This window comes from Podarcis vaucheri, assembly GCF_965113315.1.
Source record: "Podarcis vaucheri genome assembly, chromosome: 9".
Lineage (NCBI taxonomy): Eukaryota > Metazoa > Chordata > Lepidosauria > Squamata > Lacertidae > Podarcis > Podarcis vaucheri.
The window spans coordinates 40,832,455-40,852,364 of record NC_138767.1 but is presented as its reverse complement, the minus strand read 5'-3'; the positions used below and the strand labels follow the sequence as shown (position 1 = coordinate 40,852,364).

At 38.0% G+C, this 19,910-nt stretch overlaps 1 protein-coding gene across 5 annotated transcripts in view; it reads left to right on the top strand.

The window, feature by feature from the left end:
* FBXW7 (F-box and WD repeat domain containing 7) overlaps positions 1-19,910 on the top strand; it is a 121,239-nt gene that overhangs the window by 80,817 nt on the left and 20,512 nt on the right. For 4 of the 5 annotated variants that reach the window (XM_082237644.1, XM_082237645.1, XM_082237647.1 and 1 more), the window contains 3 exons: positions 4,755-4,837; positions 8,155-8,296; positions 16,633-16,767. In XM_082237644.1, the coding sequence (XP_082093770.1) occupies positions 4,755-4,837; positions 8,155-8,296; positions 16,633-16,767 (360 nt within the window). Of the gene's footprint in view, positions 1-1,768; positions 2,310-4,754; positions 4,838-8,154; positions 8,297-16,632; positions 16,768-19,910 lie in introns of those variants that run through there. The other variant, XM_082237646.1, reaches the window with a different exon arrangement.

Sequence of the window (19,910 nt, the reverse complement as noted above, 5' to 3'; positions counted from 1 at the left end):
CACCGTATATATTTTTGCTGGTGTTGGGAAATGCTCCATTGTTATTAGACAATGTTTGTTATGTTGGTGGGAGGCGGGAGAGAACTCAGGACGTAGCTGACTTGCCATGGTAAGCCTTTGGCTTTCTTGGGTGGGTGGGAAGCATCAATGACTGAACTGTCTCTAATTTCACCATGCCCCCACAGCAGGCATGCTGTGTTATGCCATGGCAACCATTTTGTGACTGGTGCCCATCATTCTTCCTTAAAATTCAAAATGTGCCTTCTGGTCCAGAAATACTTTTTTAAGATAGCATGCCCGTATATAAATTACAAGGTTTGTCATAAACGTAAACATACAACATAAACCTTCAGAAAGTATTCTGCTTTTTGTGGAGAAAATGCAATTTATATATGTCTGCACCATACCTATATCATGACACTATTTTATTTTATTTTTAAACTAAAAATCAGGAGCCAGTTTTGAGGCCAAAAATAAATACCCAAACCAGACTTCAGTCAGGGACACATCAGATTGTGGGGGAAAAGTAGGAACATTTTAAAAAGTAGAAGCTTTAAAAAAATGTTTCATATTATAATAGAAGGGGGGAAAGGAACATTGTGTTCATGGCAGAAATGCCATCTGGAGAAAATACGAGCATACTTCCACGCAAATGTCGTACTGCAGTGTATTAAGGGTAGCAGAAGTATCATGTTCAAGACACGTGATAGCTCCACTTGACTGAACAGGCTTCATCTGATGTTTTACGTTCATATATTTGGAATATGAACTGTAACATGGTGTAGCTTTGCTCCCCCTGTGATGCAAATCTGCCCCCTGCAACAATCTATAGAGGGATTCAGCTGGATCTGGATCTTGTGAAAGGGTTCAGCTAAAACTTGGTTCTTGTACATTCAGCAACGTGATAGCTGATTGCATGTGGACCCTTTTGAAAGGCTGTAGGGGTCTCCCTAGGCAGTGATTATGGGGGGGGGGAATCACCTAATGGTGCAAGTGGTCATATTAATTTGCTCTGTGAAATAGACATCTTCAAGGTCTGTCATGACAGTAGCTGTCAAATATGTTTGAAAATAGGGCCACAGATAGTATAGTTAAATAGCAGAAATACAGATTTAAGTTAAGTATTTAAAACAAAAACACTTTGGAGGGTGATTCTCCAGTAGCGTCAACTGTGTTTGGGAGGGGAGTGTCATTGAATAATTATTTCAGATTTTTGTTGTAACTGAAGAGTAGTAAGAGAACCGTAGTGCTGATCTTTCCCCCATTTGGGGTGGACAAGATGATCTCATGAGTTTTCTCGTCAGTTCTGTTATTTTGTAAGCACAACTTAAAAAATAATAATCCACAATAGGAAGGAATTAATATTTAAATCAAACTAGTTGCATATTTTATTATGATTGGATTGAACGCTAAGCGTAACAATAAATTCATTACTATTTCTCCTCCCCCAAATGAAAAATGTAGGCTGCTTGCCAAAGGAAATGCTTATCTCAAATTAATTTGAAATTAACTGCATTTTTATGCAGCAGTGTTTGAACCCATTAGATGCAATGGCATAAAGGTCCAGTCAGCTTGCCGGAGGGCCACCGTATAGCTGTAATTAGTGGAAATCGCCTTGTTTGCTTCAGCTTGTAATCGTGAATTATCCAGTGCTCTCCTGTTTGTTTAAAATGGGGGGAGATAAATTAGCCAGGTTTGAGAAGATAGTTAAAGATATTCAGCCTTTCCTTCGAGCCCAGTGGCCAATGTGAGGATGGCGTGGGGACGGTTTAATTTCCTGCCGAAGTCCTTCCCATGCTGTGTGCTCACAGGCTCCTTGGAGCTGAGCACCATATAATTGATGTGCAGCCTGCATTGCTGAAGCTTGGACTGCACCATTCGCAGCGTGAGGGAAGATGTAATCTGATCTCTGTGCCGCTCGGGGAGGAATCTGTTCAGTCAAGGCTTTGACAGGGCAAAGTCTCCTCCAATAATCTTCCCCCCTCACTCATTATTCCCTTAAGTTCTCCTCAGACAAGCTGTACGTATGTATGTGTGCCGGGAGGAGGTTTTTGATATCGAGCTTCGTTCCTCGCATTCACGGTGGAGTTTGCTTGCTGCTGCTGCTGCTGCTGCTTCTGCTGCCTGATCTTCCTTCTCCGACGTGCCCGAGCATGTCCACATTAGAGTCTGTGACATATCTACCTGAAAAAGGTTTATATTGTCAGAGGCTACCAAGCAGCCGGACACACGGGGGCACGGAACCGCTGAAGGGGAAAAATACCGAAAACATGGGGTTCTACGGCACTTTAAAAATGATTTTTTACAAAGTAAGTAACCGGTATGGTGTGTGTCCCCCTTCCTATATGTATCTATATAGATGTGTGTGTATGTGCCCGTGTGCCCGTGTGTGTATGTGCCTGTGTGTGTGTGTGTGTGTGTGTCGAGGAAAGAAAAATCTGTATCATCAGAGATGGCTGCGGTATCTCTCTGTATTCCCCCCCCTCCTTTGGTGGTGCCTGGATGCTTAACATGCTATACGCTGAATAAAGGCAAATAATGAAAGGGCTCAATGAGATGCGAAATCCTTTTATTTTAGGAGTCTGCATGGGAAACCAAAGAAAGATCAGACTACCTTCAACCGAACTGGCTCTTCAGCTCAGCACTTTAGCCTGTTTTTTCCCCCCTCCCTTTTAAAAAAAAAGACCCTTTTCTACTTTCACTCAGTATTTCATGTTCATTTTGCAGCTTTGGATGCAAATAGTACTGATGTTAACATGTAATTGCTTATATCAAAGAGACATTTTGAGCATGCTGTGAAATGTTTCAGAGATACAGTGTATTCCCAAGAGCAATGCAGAATACAGTCTGCAGGATCTGTTATTTAAAAAAAACCCAACCATAATTTTCTACAAGATTGTGTGTTTCCTCAGGTACTTGTGGAGCAAGTTTTTGAATTTCACAGAACCTCCTACAAAATGCAATTGTTTACACTAGATACCTCTAATGGACATAAACTTCTTTTTAGCCTAACAAAGTGGTAATTTTATTAAGAGTATTTCATAGAGTGCCAAGTGCTAAGCTTTTGCAGGTTTCCCAGTACCTAAAACAGTTGGAGCTTAAACGGGATGGAAAAAGTTTCCTACAAATATTAAGAAAACAGGAGTTTCGTTGCATCCTTGGACAACTGCCTGTTGTTTAGAATGTATCCCATGCTTTTGAGAAAATGAAGTTGTGTTCAGAGTAGGAGTTAATTCATATTCCTAACATTTGTTTGCTGAAGTAAAATAAATCATTTCATAGTCAGAAACAAGAAATACTACTGCTAGAATATCATGATACCCCCTAGGGGAGAATCAGTTTAATTTTTAATGGAGGTTAAAAGCATCTAGTATATGAACCCCCATTTCTGGAGCTGCAGTTTGGTTATAGCAAAAGGGTGCTCTGCAATAAATCGATGTATTTTTCTAAATATGGGGAGTGTTTTCCCAGGGTCTTCAGACATGCTCCTGTACATGGATGAAAATATGGTCTCCATTATCCCCACCTTTGCTCTGAATAAAGGTTGCTGGTGGAGAAGGCTTTTTGGTTCTGTGTGGTGCATGCTGTGTATTGTCCCATGTGAGGCACAGGCTCACAAATAAGGCTGAGCACAAGAGGAGTGTTTCCATTATTGCTCAAGTGAAAAAGATAAACATCACAATTTAAATGGAAACCTTGTTTAAAAATAAAACACAATTCATAAGCCTAAGAGAATGCTTATTTCCGTAGTGAGAATGCACTTTAGTATCTTGAATGATTCTAATGTATCTTCGGTGTCAGCAGACAGCCACAATATATAGTGAATGTCCGTTTTTTAAAAAATATGGGAATGGGAAAATCTGCATTTGCATGATAGTGTATATTTGATTTTAGCTGCCAACAACTGGTATGAAGCCAGTCATTTTAAATAGCTACCATATTAAGAAAAACAACCAGATATAAATCTGGGCAAAAGCACATGTATATTCCATACTGTTCAGCCAGCATAGGTGTCGAATTGCCACTGCTGCACCTTGTCAAACCTAAAAAGTTTGCTTTTGGATGTATTGCACTTTTCATATGTTTTTGTTTGCTTCTTTCAGTTTCCAGTCTAAATGTTTGTAGTTAAAAGATTACTTGATATATAAGTGTTGGTAACTTTGATAAACTTCTCTGTGGTTGACAATGCAACACTGCATACATACACACACACACACACACACACACACACACAGTTATCTTGCCATATTGCACAAAGCTACTTGTCCTAAGGCCATCCTAATGACACTAGTGGTAAAAATATAAGGAACTGCCCAAAGGGAGGTAGTTTTACGTGCTTTTTCACATTCGTAAAATGTTTCTGATCTGTGTTTTTAAGTGTTTATCAGAGAATATTTCATTCAGTTTGATGTTATTTTAGCATTTATACCTATCATTCCAAAGAATGTGCAGAGTAATGAACTGAATCATTTAATAACTAATTGAGATGAATAAATGTGTGGAAACAAATCATAATGCAAATCATAATGCAGCAGGGTATCTTCTAGCTGCCAAGTGATTATGGTGCAAAGGGTTGTAGAAAAGCTGGGTCATTGGAATAATTTATGTTTTGTTAGTTTAAAATGCAGGTTGCACAGGCTGATATTAAGAAAATATTGATAGGTACAGGCAAAAAGATTACCACCCTCTTCATTAAGGGCCTCGCTATGCTGCCAAACTAACACCATTTTTTTGTTCCTTATCCCATTTTGTAGATGAAGAGAAAGTTGGACCATGGCTCCGAGGTCCGTTCTTTCTCACTGGGAAAGAAACCCTGCAAAGTCTCAGAATACACAAGGTAATTTAATGCAATGACAGGTCATCTGTTTAAGATACACTACTGCAGCCTGTACTTCCTGCCCAGCCGCCTCTTGCATGGTCATACCACAAAACAAATCTGAGTGAATTATCTACATTCATAAGTACCTCACTTGCTTGAAATTGCTGAAATTAGAAATTTATAAAGAGGTAAACAAACCCTTTTATTTACAAATTTAGGATGAAGCCTTTTACGTGGCTTCAAAGGACTCTGATATTTTTCTTCCCTCACATCTACCCAGTGAAGGGAAACTTGCAGATTGGGATATGCATCAAGTTGGAGTATAGAGACAACAAAATCATTGGTGTTAATCACAACATTCTTGCATACAACAACATGATAATTCCTGAGTCACATTGAATAATAACCTCTCCACAACATGGAGTTCCATTTATAAATTAAAGAGGTGTACATTTATCATAGGCAGGCACGTCAATTTAACAACTCTTTAATTTTCTTTGGTTAGGAATTTCAGTACCAGGGATGCATACAACTCGACTTCACTACTTGGTAGTTGCCATAACAACTACCTCTTGCATTTGAGCTTGTTCAAATCTGCAGCATTGTGAAACTTTCTGGTTTTAATAGATTGCTTTCCATAGGCAATTTATCTGCTGTTCAGTTTTAATCTTCCTTTTAAATTCTTCATTATATAAATGAAATATATTCATTTATATATTCCCCCCCCTCAAATTTATAGGTCTACCATTGTTGAATTGTGTAAAAAGAAAAACAGGGAAAATGCTATGCAGATATTTGATTAATTGTAGAAGTTTGCATACAGAATGCTTGTTAGTGCATTTCTAGCTAATAAATCCTTTCCTAATTCATGTGGGGTTTTTTAAAAAAAATCCTGAAAAAGCCAACATAGCTACTCATAAAATACAATGTTTTTAAGACAATATCACTATTAACTTGCTCATACTTATTTAGATTTGAATTATAAGGTAACATCTTTGGAGTTCATTTATAGAAGTATCTTATATTTGTGAACTCAGAAATGCCTTCAAGGATAGTTCTTTACCTAAAATATTTAATCTGTGCTCATCAGATAACAGCTGTGCCCCTTGTTGATGAAATAGTTATGTTTTCAATTGTGTAAATGTGTCACCCCTGTTTTCAGGAAATTGTTCTAAACTAATTAGTTTTATGAGCCTTATTTTGCCTGCAAAAAGGCTGTAAAATAAAATGCTAAAATAATGCCTTTGAATTATACTTTATACTGAGTTCCAGATTATTTCTCCACCTAGGCCCATTTGTCTACTTCTCAGACTAGCAATGACACTTCAAGGCCTTAGATGCTGGCCTTTCTTAGCGCTGATTTCTGAAATCCTTCAAACTGGATATGCTGAACCTAGGAAATTCCACATCCATGGTACTTCAATCAGTGTTTTGTTAGGCACACATCAAATTTATGCAAATTTGCAGTCATGTAGTATTTGCTGTTTTGGCAAACCCAGGGAAGCAAAGTGTCAGTGTTTGACTTATAATTACATTGAAGCACATGCTTCTTACAAATTAGAAATATACAATAATCCTAGGTGTCCAGTGAAATATGTATAAAAAGCAAATGTGTCTCAACTGACTAGAGTTACCCTCTTCAAAATATTCAAATATCTACAACATGTTGTAAATGAAAGTCCCCAATCTTGCAACCAAAGGCTACTAGTGGGGAAGCATTCAACATTTATATAGATAAAACTAGAAATATTACAAAAGAAATAAAACTTTGGAATACCCAAACCAGAAATCCTTTAGACTTACTGCTAACAGATTTGGGGTGACTGCAATCCCAGCTTGAGGTTTTTGGAGGCCCTTGGGCAAAGTGCTCTAAGCAGATCCATCTGTCCCTCTCCACTTCCCTTTCCCTAGCCCCCTTTTGTTGGACACAGTCTTCACAACCAAGTGAGATCAGGTCGTAGAAGCGAAGAGGAGGATGCTGTTTCACCTCCTCACTCTTGACTCTGCTTACATCCTCAGAGAGGAAAGAGGAGGTTCAACAGTGTGGTGTTAGTTGCATATGCACCAGAGCCAGTAGGTGGCCCCATGCAGGGTTGGAGGTTGCAAGCAGCAAAACAAAGTTAGTTATGTTGTCCCTCTCCCAACATGGTGTCCTGGAAGGGTGCTCAATGGGGCCCACAACTCATGCCAGGCGTAGTTAACTCAGACACAGTTTTGGAGAGCCAGGTGACCAATTTCACACTTCATTATTCATAGGTGGAACTTGCAACCAAAGGTTGGTCTATCTCCACCTTCTACTCAAGTTCCTGTCTGCCAGCTATGCCTCCCCCCCAACATACTATAACATGTAACTTGTAAAGTAGGACATTCCACTAATTTTCCTCTGAGTGGTGCATTTTTCTTTTTCCTGGACACAACATTCCACTGCTACTGAGCATGCTCAGACCATTGGAGAAGGATTACCATCTTACGATTTTAAAAGAGAGGAAGTTGTATCTCAAACTTCGACTTTCGCCTGAGAATGCTGATAACTTCCTCCTGTTTCTCAGCCTCTTTTTTTGGCTTAGTTTCAGTTGACATTCACCACCTGAGTTTAATATTAAAGGGAGTGACTACTGTGGTCGTGATCCAAAAAACTGTCCCAACTAGTTCAGTGTGCCAAGATATCTATAGGCTTGCATTTCTTCAACACAGCTCACTATGCTTTACTTTTAAACATGGGAATCAAGAGGGTTCAAAATAGTTTGTCTTATGACACAGTAGTCTGAACTTCAAAGAAGATATCAAATGTACTATTGGGTGACTGCAAACACTTTGACACACCCGAAGTGGATCCCAGGTTATAGCCCTTAGATTAGCGCCTCCCATTGTGAGGTTTGGGTCTGGGCCCCGCCATTAGGCAGAGTTGGGGTGGTTACCTCAGGCAGCTAATCTTGGATGAATTGAAAGGGCAGCAAATAGCTATTTAATTTATTATTTTTGTGCTATGGAGAAGGAACAGCACTTGTAAGGTTTTCTGCCTGGTTCCAAGATAACTTCACAAGCCTTGGGTACTATGCACTTTTACTTGGGGGTGGGAGGTTGCCATTTGGTGCTCAGTCTCAGCAAAACGCCAGTCCTAGTGAAGAAAACCTCCAGGTTTTCTTACTTTACCTCTTGTTTGATTCCAATATTTAGGCAATTGCCCCAAATCAGCCTGAAATAGTAAAACACATGAGATTTGGAAAGACCCGTTCATACAGTAATGAGATCTGCCTCAATAACGAGTGACCAGTGTGCTAATAGTATAATTAAATGTTTCTGAGAACTGCATTGGCCTTTTGTTTCTGCTCCAGCACTACTGGGCTTGTGCCTTGCTCAGCAACACCTACTACTTTTGGAGATCTGAGAGCAGCCAATGGTCAAGGACAGCAACGGCGCCGGATTACATCCATCCAGCCGCCAACAGGACTTCAAGAATGGCTGAAAATGTTTCAGGTGAAAAAAAAATTGAGTTTGACTTATTTTGAAGAGCTTGTTGTGAACTGAGAAAGAATTCTGTTAGAATAACTGTAGCCGGTTATACAGTACCGAATCACTACACTTCCTGAGTCTTTTTAATAACAAACAGTACTTTCTAATGCAACTTGTTTTATATCTTGCTTGTTTTAAAGAACTAATAATTTTTAAACATGAGGTGTGTAAAGGTAGGCTTTCTTGGGATTTATTATAATTTTAAAAAATGGAAAGCAAAATATTGAGTAGACTGTTTTATGTTTTAGTGCTCTTAATTATGGATGAGAATGGAATTTTCCCATTGTTTTTTCATCTCTTTAAAAGATAGTAAAGTTTTTAATGAGAAACAGAAAAGAGCCCTCCATACCGTAACTCTAAAATGCGTACTGAGTTAAAAACCGTAAAATAAAATGGTTTTCACCGGTACAAATTAATGCTATGTAACTGTAGTAACTTAACGTGCTGTCTACAGCTTTCCAGTTCTGCACCACAGTATAAACAAACTTAATATATATCTGCAAAGCTAAATTAAATAACCAGAAATATAGCATGTTTATAGAGATCTATAAACTGAAAACTACTTCTGAAACATTATAAAAAAGAGAAATGAGCCAGCTCTAGAAATTACTGCCATTATGATCAGCAATCAATTTCTTAGATTTAATGTGAATACTATATCTCCAGCAGTAAACTTTCTAGCAATCTTTTGGGTAAAATGTGTTGTTTAATAAAGCCCTTCATAGTCAATATTGTTTAGTTAGCAAATTATTGTCAGGATGCATCAAATCAGTGCTTGCTACTGAAAAACAAACATTTGAAAGCCATTTGTTTTTCCCAATTATACATTTATGTAATCAAATAAACTTTATCCTTTATTTGAAGGAGTGACATGATAGGTTGAGCAAACAAATATTCAGCACAATGGCTTGTATCCAACACTGTGTGAGCCTGGCTATAACTATCTGCTTGCATGAGAGTGCATTTTTACCTTCTCTTTCCACTACAGCCTCTTCTGAGGGCCAGGAGACATCTGGGAAAGACCCGGAACGTGGCATTGGGAGCTGAACTGGGAGGGGCAATTGACCAAAATTGAGCCGATGTCTCTTGTGTTTGCAGCTTGCCACATCCTCAGGTTTCTTCTGCCTGATCTTAGGGCTATTTCTCCCTCCCACCCCAGCTCCCATGCCATATGGAACTTGAAATTTCTCCAGCCCATAACATAGATCTTTCAATGGAAAGGAAGAGTGGGGTTTCTCTGAGGAAGAAGAATGGAAAAGACGGTCTCGTGTTAAGGAAATCACGCTCACACAACAGTGGCTGCAACCCGGTGCCAAGATACGGGTTTTACAAATAGACGTGGGCCAGATTCAAAGACCCATGAGCAGTAAGACAACATGTGCAAGAGTTCATGGGATGGCACTAATGCAGAGGAAGTGGAATACTTCACACAGTGCAGGGTCAGAGTATATCAGGGCTTATGTTTACAGTGTGAATAATGAAATTACAGGCTACCTAGTAAGGTTAGTGGGCCATTAAGAATGGTCTTGGGGGTGAGTTTGTTCAAAGTCCCACACAAGAATTTGCACACTTCCTGAACTGGGACAACTTCCTCAAGCAGGACTCTACAACGAAGCTGGAAACAGCTCTTCTAAGAGCAGAAGAAGCTTCATGCTAGTGGATCCAACTCTACATTGTAGGAATGCATCTTCTAGACTAGGGTATTGAACATTTCAAGATCCATTAGATTCATGTTCTTATTTAAACCTTTGAACCCAGCCTTTCATCTTAAGTTCAGAGAAATGTTTTATCCTCACAATTGTTTTAAGCAGGCTGATTTGAATTTCAATTAACATCAATTAAGCTGATCTACCTTTCCATTGGTTTCAGCTGTTTTAGGCATAGAATTATAGTATTGTAGAGTTGGAAGCGACCATGAGGGTCATCTAGTCTAACCCCCTACAATGCAGGGCTCTCTTGCCCAACATGGGGCTCAAACCCACAACCCTGAGATTAAGAGTCTCATTATTCAGTTGTAGATTTCTCATTAAGACAAATTTGATGTTAAATTGGTTGTGATTGGAAGTGGAGTGAAAGTATAAATCCCAACTTCTGATTCAAGACCATTAATTAAGTTACATTTTCTAAAGCTCAGAGACCAGATTCGGTAAACAAGTCCTTCTAGTGGAAGCCTGCACAAGGACTTCCTCTAGCAATATGGGGCTTTCCCCATTCCCCTCTCCTCCCCACCACACACTCCCACCCCTAACCAGATCGGCTGTGTAGGGAAGGGTCCAGAACAGCACACTTGGGAGGAGCGTGCAAGCTGAAATGCTTTTGCTGAAGGAAGAGTCATCATAGCACTACATTGAATTTGTCTCCCTACTTCTGTAGGTGGCAGAGCCCACTACTGATCATTTCTAACAATAGATCAATGCAGTTTAGTTTTACTATCAGCTTTAACATGGGGGTGAGTGAGTTCAAAGTGTACCAGTTCTAGAGATGCCAGGAGGATGGGTTGCACCTTCAGTAAGACCTGGCTTGATTATTGAAGGGATTGTTGGGATGAATGCCCACAGTCTGATGTTCTGAAAAAAATCCCATTGATCTATTCTACAAGATCTGTTCATAAAATATTACCACCAGTTAATACGTAGCATGAACCTTTGGAAAGCAATGACTGTGATCATATTATATTTTTTTTTATAAAATTTTTATTGGTTTTACAAAATTTTTAAAAAAAACAAACAAACACTTAAAAAGACATACAAACACGTATAATTTCATAACATTTTTTTCATAAACCTCTTTTCCGGGACTCCCCCATACCCCCCCTTTCTGCATCCCAATGTCCAAAATTTTATAGCAACTCCCAATTGTTCCTTTCCACCCTCTGTCATCTTAGTCTTTTCTTTATTCTGACCTTATATCACTGTATCCCTTTATTCCTGAAAACCACAACATTCTAACATTCATCAAGTTTATAATAGTCCTTAAGATAGCTTTTAAATTTTCTCCATTCTTCTTCCGCCGTCTCTTTTCCCTGGTCACGAATTCTGCCTGTCATCTCAGCCAATGTCATGTAGTCCATCACCATCGTCTGCCATTCTTCCAGAGTGGGTAGATCTTGTGTCTTCCAATACTTTGCGATAAGTATTCTTGCTGCTGTTGTAGCATACATAAAAAAAGTTCTATCCCTTTTTGACACCAAATGGCCGGCAATGCCCAAGAGAAAAGCCTCTGGTTTTTTCAAGAAAGTACATTTAAGTACCTTTTTCATTTCATTATAAATCATTTCCCAGAAGACCTTAATCTTCGGGCATGTCCACCAAAGGTGATAAAAGGTACCTTCAGTCTCTTTACATTTCCAACACTTATTATCGGGCGAATGATAAATTTTTGCCAACTTGACTGGGGTCATGTACCACCTGTAAACCATTTTCATAATGTTTTCCTTTAAGGCATTACATGCCGTAAATTTGATACCAGTGTTCCATAACCATTCCCAGTCCGCAGACATAATGTTATGACCAATGTCCTGTGCCCATTTAATCATAGCCGATTTAACTGTTTCATCTTGTGTATTCCATTTCAGCAGCAAGTTATACATTCTTGATAAATTCTTAGTATTGGGTTCTAACAATTCAGTCTCTAATTTTGATTTTTCCACCTGAAAGCCAATTTTCCTATCCTGTTTGAAAAACTCCATTATTTGATGATATTAGAGCCAATTTTGTACTTTATGTTTCATTTTCTCATAACTTTGCAATGACTGTGATCATAAGCATGGTTAGACTATTAAGGTTATCTTGGGTCTAGCATGTGGATAGAATAAGCAGCAGTAAATGTTGCTTGATATCCGCACAAACCGTGAGAAGGCACAGATATAGACAGCGAACTCTGACATAAACATTAAAGAGCAAAAAAAAAGATTGAATATTGTTAGGACTTTGTGTCTTCCATGATTTGGCAGGTGTGCAGAAAGAGTGGAAAATCTGGCACTTGGAAATTCAGGTTGCTGAGTTTTGGGTGTTTCAGAAGGTCGATATTTGCCTGAAACATTGTGGGTAATATGTGATGAAATCTCAGGTGCTAAATAAATAGCTGGGTGTAAATTCTAGTGGTTGAGGACAGTGTAGCTTCCTGCCACTCCCCATGACTAATAAAATGGAGGGTAAATTTGGCACAAGTGGGATGGGAGAAAAATGGGGCAGAGTTTCATAATTGGTCCTGCATTTTAATTTGTTTAGTGTATTTGAGTCACAGAATTCCATTTCCTTTTTGCATATTTATCACTTCCTGTGTCTTGAGTTTGAATTATTCTTGAGTTCACATCTCTGGATGTGATGCAGTTCCTCTTCTCCCACTTAAGGATCCGTTTGTTGTGGATCTTGTGTAGGAAGCGTCAGTGTTCTGTTCATACACTGTTTCCCCTAGTGTTCCGGTGGTTTCACGAAACACTGCTTCTTCCTAAGAATGCTTATAAAATATGCACTTTATTTCTTCAAAATGCTCTTCTTAATTATATCCCTGAAGAGACAATTTAAAATTGCAATAGCACAGATTAAATTTTAGAATGCTTGCTCACAACCTCTGATTAAACTCTGAACAGTACAGATAATATTGGTAGAAATGAACTTGGTTAAGTATGCCAATGTGCCTTTTAATTCTTAACCTGAATTTGCTTAGTACCACATTAGCCCTTTAAAAATGTTTGGAAATAAATTGAGATAGAGTTTGATGGACTTAAGGTCGTATCCTATATGCCTTCCAAATATGCTCCGCGGGTTGGGAAAAACCATCAAGCAGATTTGGGAGCATCTGGAGGTTAGAACAGGAAGGAGTTGTTCTGTACACACAGTAAGTGGACCACAGTCAGTGGAAGGTCAGGGAAAAGAAAAAAGCTTTAGCCTTAACAGTTCGAGCACTTCTTACCAATGGTAAACTGTATGCTTGGATTGTATTTTACATCAATTTTATTAAAGTTAGTTTTAGCATCTATCAATTCGAGCCTCATAATTCTCCCTATTTAATGTTTCAGTATCAGTTTTATTTGCAAGGCAGATCTTCATCCCAGTTAGTTCACATTTTATGTACCTTATGCTTCTAACTACAAATGAAGCCTTACTCATTTTTTAAAATACCAAGGCAGCCACTCTTTATCGTGCCAAGCCTGTTTGTATCTTATACATGGTTAAGTACAGAGATTAAAGATTTGTAAGCACACACCTCACCACTTTATAATTTTCCCCTATCCTAAATTATTTTTTATATTTGCTTTTACAAATCAGTCATTGCCTCCCAGGAAAGATCCCTGCATTGCAGGGCGTTGGACTAGATGACCCTTAGGGTCCCTTCCAACTCTATGTTTCTATGATTCTATGAAATACAAGTACTGTAAATCCCCAAATTCTCGAAGTAGTTGTATAAGGAGTTTGACTCCGTCCCATCAGTCCCTATTCAACATAATGACTTATCACAATGAATCATAAAAGTCTCTGGTGGTCTCCTGACAGTTTATTCTAATGATTGATTACCTGGTTTTTGCAGTATATAAATTATTGTTCTTTAGGATATTCTTCCATACAGCAGAATGGAGGGGAAATAAAAGTAGCAAGGAGTTAGGTGCTTCAGAGTACTTAGAAAGAAATAATACTTGGTGTGACCATGAACTATAAAATACTTACCTTCGGAATGATGCTTCTCTGTGCATCAAAACAATATTATCAGTGGTACACATGCATGTTTTGTGAGTGGTGCAGTATGAAAAGAAATTCAGGCCTTGAATGGGTGTTGAATATTAGAACTCTATGCAAGGATGGGGTTGGTTAAAAGTGCTTCTCAGTTAAATACCAATATTAACCATTTTTCCCCACCAGCCATACAATTGCACTTTCTCTTACTTCAAATAGTATTACTGGTTTTAAAGGCTATACACTTAGTGACAACTGTGTCTGCTGTAGCCTAAGCAATTTTGGAGATATGATGTCACTCAGAGGAGCACATAGATGCTACATCACTGCAAACAAATATGTTGTATTTCACTTGAACTAAAGTAATATTTATCCTAAGATTGCTTACCACAACAGAAATAACTGTATTTGGCATGAAACACATTTTCTCTTTAGCTTTTTAAATTGATTATCAGTTTATTCATTAAAATGAAAGACAACGTGAGCGATGTCCCAGGAGTAAATCTTTCTAACTGATATGAAACTATATTATACTTACTCCTTTTAGTTAGTTTAGAAAGCTGAATAAATGGACATTGCTGTCTAAAAGTCCGAGGTTATGGGGATATAATTTTTCTCCATAGTTTTTTTTTTCTGTTTAGCATTATATTGTGGAAAAGATAGGATTGTACCCTTAGGATAGTTGTTATACTTTCAGATTTTGCCTCAGTTTCTGTAGTATTAAAGAGATATTATTAACAGCTATTATAGATTGTTTCTAGGGTCAGATCCACCCCCCTCCGTTTTGACATGTTGGTTCTGTGAATTTAACCTTTCTTTGAAAAGTAATATGAAGGAGGTAAAGGTAAATTCACAGGTTATTTCATGTGATGCCATTTCAGTTTCTGTGCTTCTGTTTAATTCTGATTAGTTTGTGTCCATTTCCAACATATTCATCCGATCCCTCATTAATTACAATCATAATCAGTGTGATGTAAAAATGACAATGTACAGCAAATTATGACAACTATTGGGTTAGGTATATATACATTTCATCATAAAACAGATGTAGAAATTTCATTTTTACCATTCTTGCACATTCTGCTTGGGAGTTTGATAGCTATGTTAATTGTTCAGGGAATATTTTGTCTTGTGTGCCAGTTTTGGTTGTATAAATGCATCAATATGAAGTAATATAGTGGCTCAAACAGTGAGGTGCAGTAACAGCCTCCTGGCACTAGTGTCACTGCTACTTACTAGGAGAGAAAGGCGATGGCGATATCACTTTTGTGTGGATGCACTGGTGGAACCAGTCTTGGCCTTTGAGAGGCATTCCTATGAAAGTACAGTGGTACCTCGGGTTACATACACTTCAGCTTACAGACTCTGCTAACCCAGAAATAGTACCTTGGGTTAAGAACTTTGCTTCAGGATGAGAACAGAAATCGTGCTCCAGCGATGTGGCGGCAGCAGGAGGCCCCATTAGCTAAAGTGGTGCTTCAGGTTAAGAACAGTTTCAGGTTAAGAATGGACCTCCGGAACAAATTAAGCACTTAACCCAAGGTACCACTGTACAGTAGAAGTTTGCTAATCTAGACAGTGGTTTAGGTTTATAGCCATAATTCGCAGAATAATTAGAAACTGGAATTATATGTAGCACGTGGAAATTAATGTTTAGGATAATGCTGTATTAACATATCTTAATGTGCGTGGAGTTTTATTTACTAGTATTCAAGATAAGGTATTTGATTTTAACGGTATAAGCGAGAGAATGACACAATTTATGGGCAATAGCCAAATCTAGTCATACTTAAAGGAACCTATTGAAATAAATGAATTGAAATATATTTAGCCTGTTTGGCTCTAATAAGATAATAATGCTAGACAGAATATGTATTCCATTACATTTTGCTTTCCATACTGTCAAAAGCACAGTCATTTGCTTCAAAACTCGTCAATCTTTTCTAACTTCTTTTAGTGGTCCTGAAGTGTCTTCTAGAATAGGTTAGCTCCTTCTATATTGTTTCTCCCAAAATGGTTTTCATAAATGGCATTTGTGTAGCGAATCAAAACTTTGAGCCCAGATGAGTTTGAGAGAAGACGTGCTATATCTTCAGTTATTAATTCTTCTGCAAATGGTTTTGCTAATCTGCTGTGTTTGCAGATGAGTGCCTTATTAAAACCATCAAATTTTATGATGCCCGTTAGTAGGAATATGAAGTAAGAAAATTACCAAACAAAATTCCCTCTTTTCTTCCTAATGTAAAATTATGTTTACAAAACACTGGTTTCGAGCCAGAAATCAGGAAGATTGCACTGTGGCAGATGTACACATGGCTATAAAAACGTTATTTTTTTTTGCAATAAACAAAACCAAATGAACCTGAAATGAAGTTACTACTATTAAGTTTTGGATTTATTTTTTTTACCCTCTCCTTTTTAATTTAAAGTTTATTATTTTTCTAAGGAACATTTGTATGGTTGAACACCTGTTTCACATTTGAATACTCCCTTCACCATTCTGGGTGGTATTGCAATAATTTTTCATCCCAGCATATTCCATAGCAATTTTCAAATATTACATTTTTGAAATGCATTACTATATGAAAACAATACAGTGGAAACTAAACATATATTTGTACTTCACAGAGCTGGAGTGGACCAGAGAAGTTACTTGCCTTAGATGAATTGATTGATAGTTGTGAACCAACACAAGTGAAGCATATGATGCAAGTGATTGAGCCCCAATTTCAACGAGACTTCATTTCCTTGCTCCCCAAAGAGGTGAGGATTATCACTTAATACTGGGCTCCTGGTACTGTTTGCCTATGTAATGCATCATCTGCCATCTTTAAGCATTTCCTTGCTAATTATAGTATTCATTGTTGTCAGTGTAACACTGTTAATTGGCGTTGAAGAGGACTGCAAGTTGATAAACTGCCATGACTTAATAATGTAATTTTCAGATTAATGTATGCTTGTGAGACCAGTGACTTTGTTTCAGTGACTGCTGTTTGTGACAGTTGTTTCTTATATGTAAGGGTTTTTTTTTTCAAGAGCTGATTTATTATCCATTGATGATTTCACTCTTAAGGTTTTTAAAAAACGTAATAGGTATTTAGCTTTTCATTTTATCTCTACTACATTTTATGAAGGGAATAAACACCCATATAACTTCTTCAATCAAATTATATTCAGTTTTATAGGAGAAGTATGCATGTAGTCCAGAATTCATTTGTATCTAGGTCCCATTGAGGTTAATTTGATAATTTGTGAGACGTGTGAGCAGCATTATAAATATATCTGTAGTTGGTAACTAGTGCATTCAGTCATGTCTGAAGATGGATACTGGAAGGTAGCTATCAACACTCCCTTCCCGTCCTGTATCTGGCATTTTGATGACTAGGGCTAGTTTACAGTATGAAGTATAAGGACACTGTTGTGTTAATAGGCGACTCCCATGCTTGGAAAACATCTTCCATATTATGAGACCGCCCCAAAATAATATTATTGTAAGTCGGCCTGGGACTAAAAATAAAATATTTACACTTCCTTATTCTCATCATCAGTCAAAACAAACAACAAAAAGACCAGGTGAAAGCTTTTGCAACTCACAACCCAGGTCAACAAATAAGATTAAGTCAATTGGAAGCAAGTTCTTAACTCAAGTGCTCTTCATTGATAACACACAACCTAATGATGGTTTAGTGATATTCCTTTCTCTGGGTTCTTTTAGCAACTACAAAAGGTGCAACAGCAAACACTAATTGTAGTTAATGGAATGGATGGAATTAGTGTTTCTAGTAGTTTTTCTTCACTTTTAGCTCTAGCTGTACTACTATATTATATTGGATCAGTGTTTTCCAATTATACTTTTCTCTTGGTGTAAGCTGGCCAGAGCATCTTGGTGCTTGTAATCTATGGTACATGGGATGCTTACACTTAACAAATACTTTTACTGTAAAACAATTTGTTACTTATTTTCTTGAATCAGTTGATTAAAAATAAATGACATTGGTTTTAATTAAAATCCTTTCTTATAGAAGGTGTTACTCTTCTACTAAAAGTGGAACACACTGAATTTGTTTCTACATTAATAATGCTGTTCATCACAGGCAATAAGGAATGTACCCTTGAAATAATCAGTAGTCAAAATAGTTTACATAAGAAGGCTTTTTTCAGAGCTTTATTCAGGAATTGCTAAGTAAAATTGAAAAGGAAAGGCTAACTTTTTTAAAAAAAATGCAATTTTAAGATTTCATCCAAGGAATAACTGACACAAACAGTGATGTCTGTTTCTTTCCTAAGCTGATTGTTTAAATCACCTCTTAAAAGATCTATGGGTTATTGCCATGAAGAATAATAGCTGAAAGATTTTCACATACAAATATGCTAAGTTAATAAGTCAACTGTGCATATATGCTATCGGATTACTGATTGCCAATAATGCTCCAAGGGCATCAGAACATCAGCAAGGCTTTAGGCAGCTACTGCCAAACCTTTAGCTAGTTCTTGCATTGCTCTTGATTAAAAAACAGGATTGATAAAAGGAAATTTCAGCAGATTTCTGCATCACACTGAGAACTAATTTAGTCCCCACACCCACATGTCTTGGCATGGCTTAATGATCACTGTTTTTAAGAGTATGTTATTTATACTCTAGGGCAGATAGTTTTTTAAAAAATGTGTGTAATAAGTTTTTCCCAATCCAACCCTTCACCCTTTGAGGTTTGTTGTTGTTTGGTTGCCTGGCACCCTAACCTACGCTAGCAAGACATCAGCTATATCATATTTAACTCACTGGAACTTTCTAAACAAACATAGCCATGACCTGGGTTCCTGCGTATTTTGCAAATGACAAAGGTTTACTAAATTCAGCATTGGGATTCATGATTCTATTCTTCCTACAGCCTACATGGCTGTGACACTTTTTAAAAAAGGTTCCCACTTGTCACCAGGAGTTGAAAGAGATGGTGGCAACAAACCTGGCATAGTAAATATATGGTTTCCTTGGGGCTTGCTTGGTTAGTTGGAGCTGCAGCAGTAGCCTCCCAGCAAGGGCCATCACTTACTGTGAAAGGGAAGTTGGGATTGCCAGAAACCAGCTTTGGTTCTGCTGGTGCCTGTGCACAGCCCTGACATCACCACCACTTCACCCTCCCCTTTCCCAGGAAGCTGCAGCAGCAGTACCACCACCAAGAGGTTCTTGCTGTGGCCCCGACCAACTGAGTGAGCCACTCCTGCTTGTACATCATGTTGCTGCATATTCCGTCCTGCCTCCTATGACATAACGGCCCATCTGTTGAGGAGGCATCATTACAGGATGCAGTATTTTACTTCTCAGGCTTTGCCATTACTGGTTCCCACTCTTCAAGCCTCAGCCAATCAGAAATGTTCTTGTGTAGGTAGCTACAATGATTGTGTTTTTAAATCGATTGCTGGTTTTATTCATTAAAATTTGTTCATTTTTAAAACATTTAATTTATTTTTTTTAATTTAAACTGTTGTGAGATGCTGTAGAAATCAGCCCCGTGATACAAAGACAGGCTAAAAAGAAAACCAGTTTGCTGTATTGTTGTCCCTTTAGCAAAATGTTGTTTTAGGTGTGAAAAGTGAGTATACAAAAAGACCTTTTACAGTGTTTGAACAGAGTGATCCTCCCAAGACATCATGATCAGTTGGCATATAGATAGTTTTTTTAAGGAGAGATTAGACAACCACCTATCAGTGATGCTATGGTAGTAGAATCCCTGATTGGCAAGAGCTTGGACTAGATGATCTTTGATGTACTTTACAATTATATCAGGCATAGCCAAACTCGCCCTCCAGATGTTCTGAGACTACAATTCCTATCACCCCTGACCACTGGTCCTGTTAGCTAGGGATGATGGGAGTTGTAGTCCCAAAACATCTGGAGGGCCGAGTTT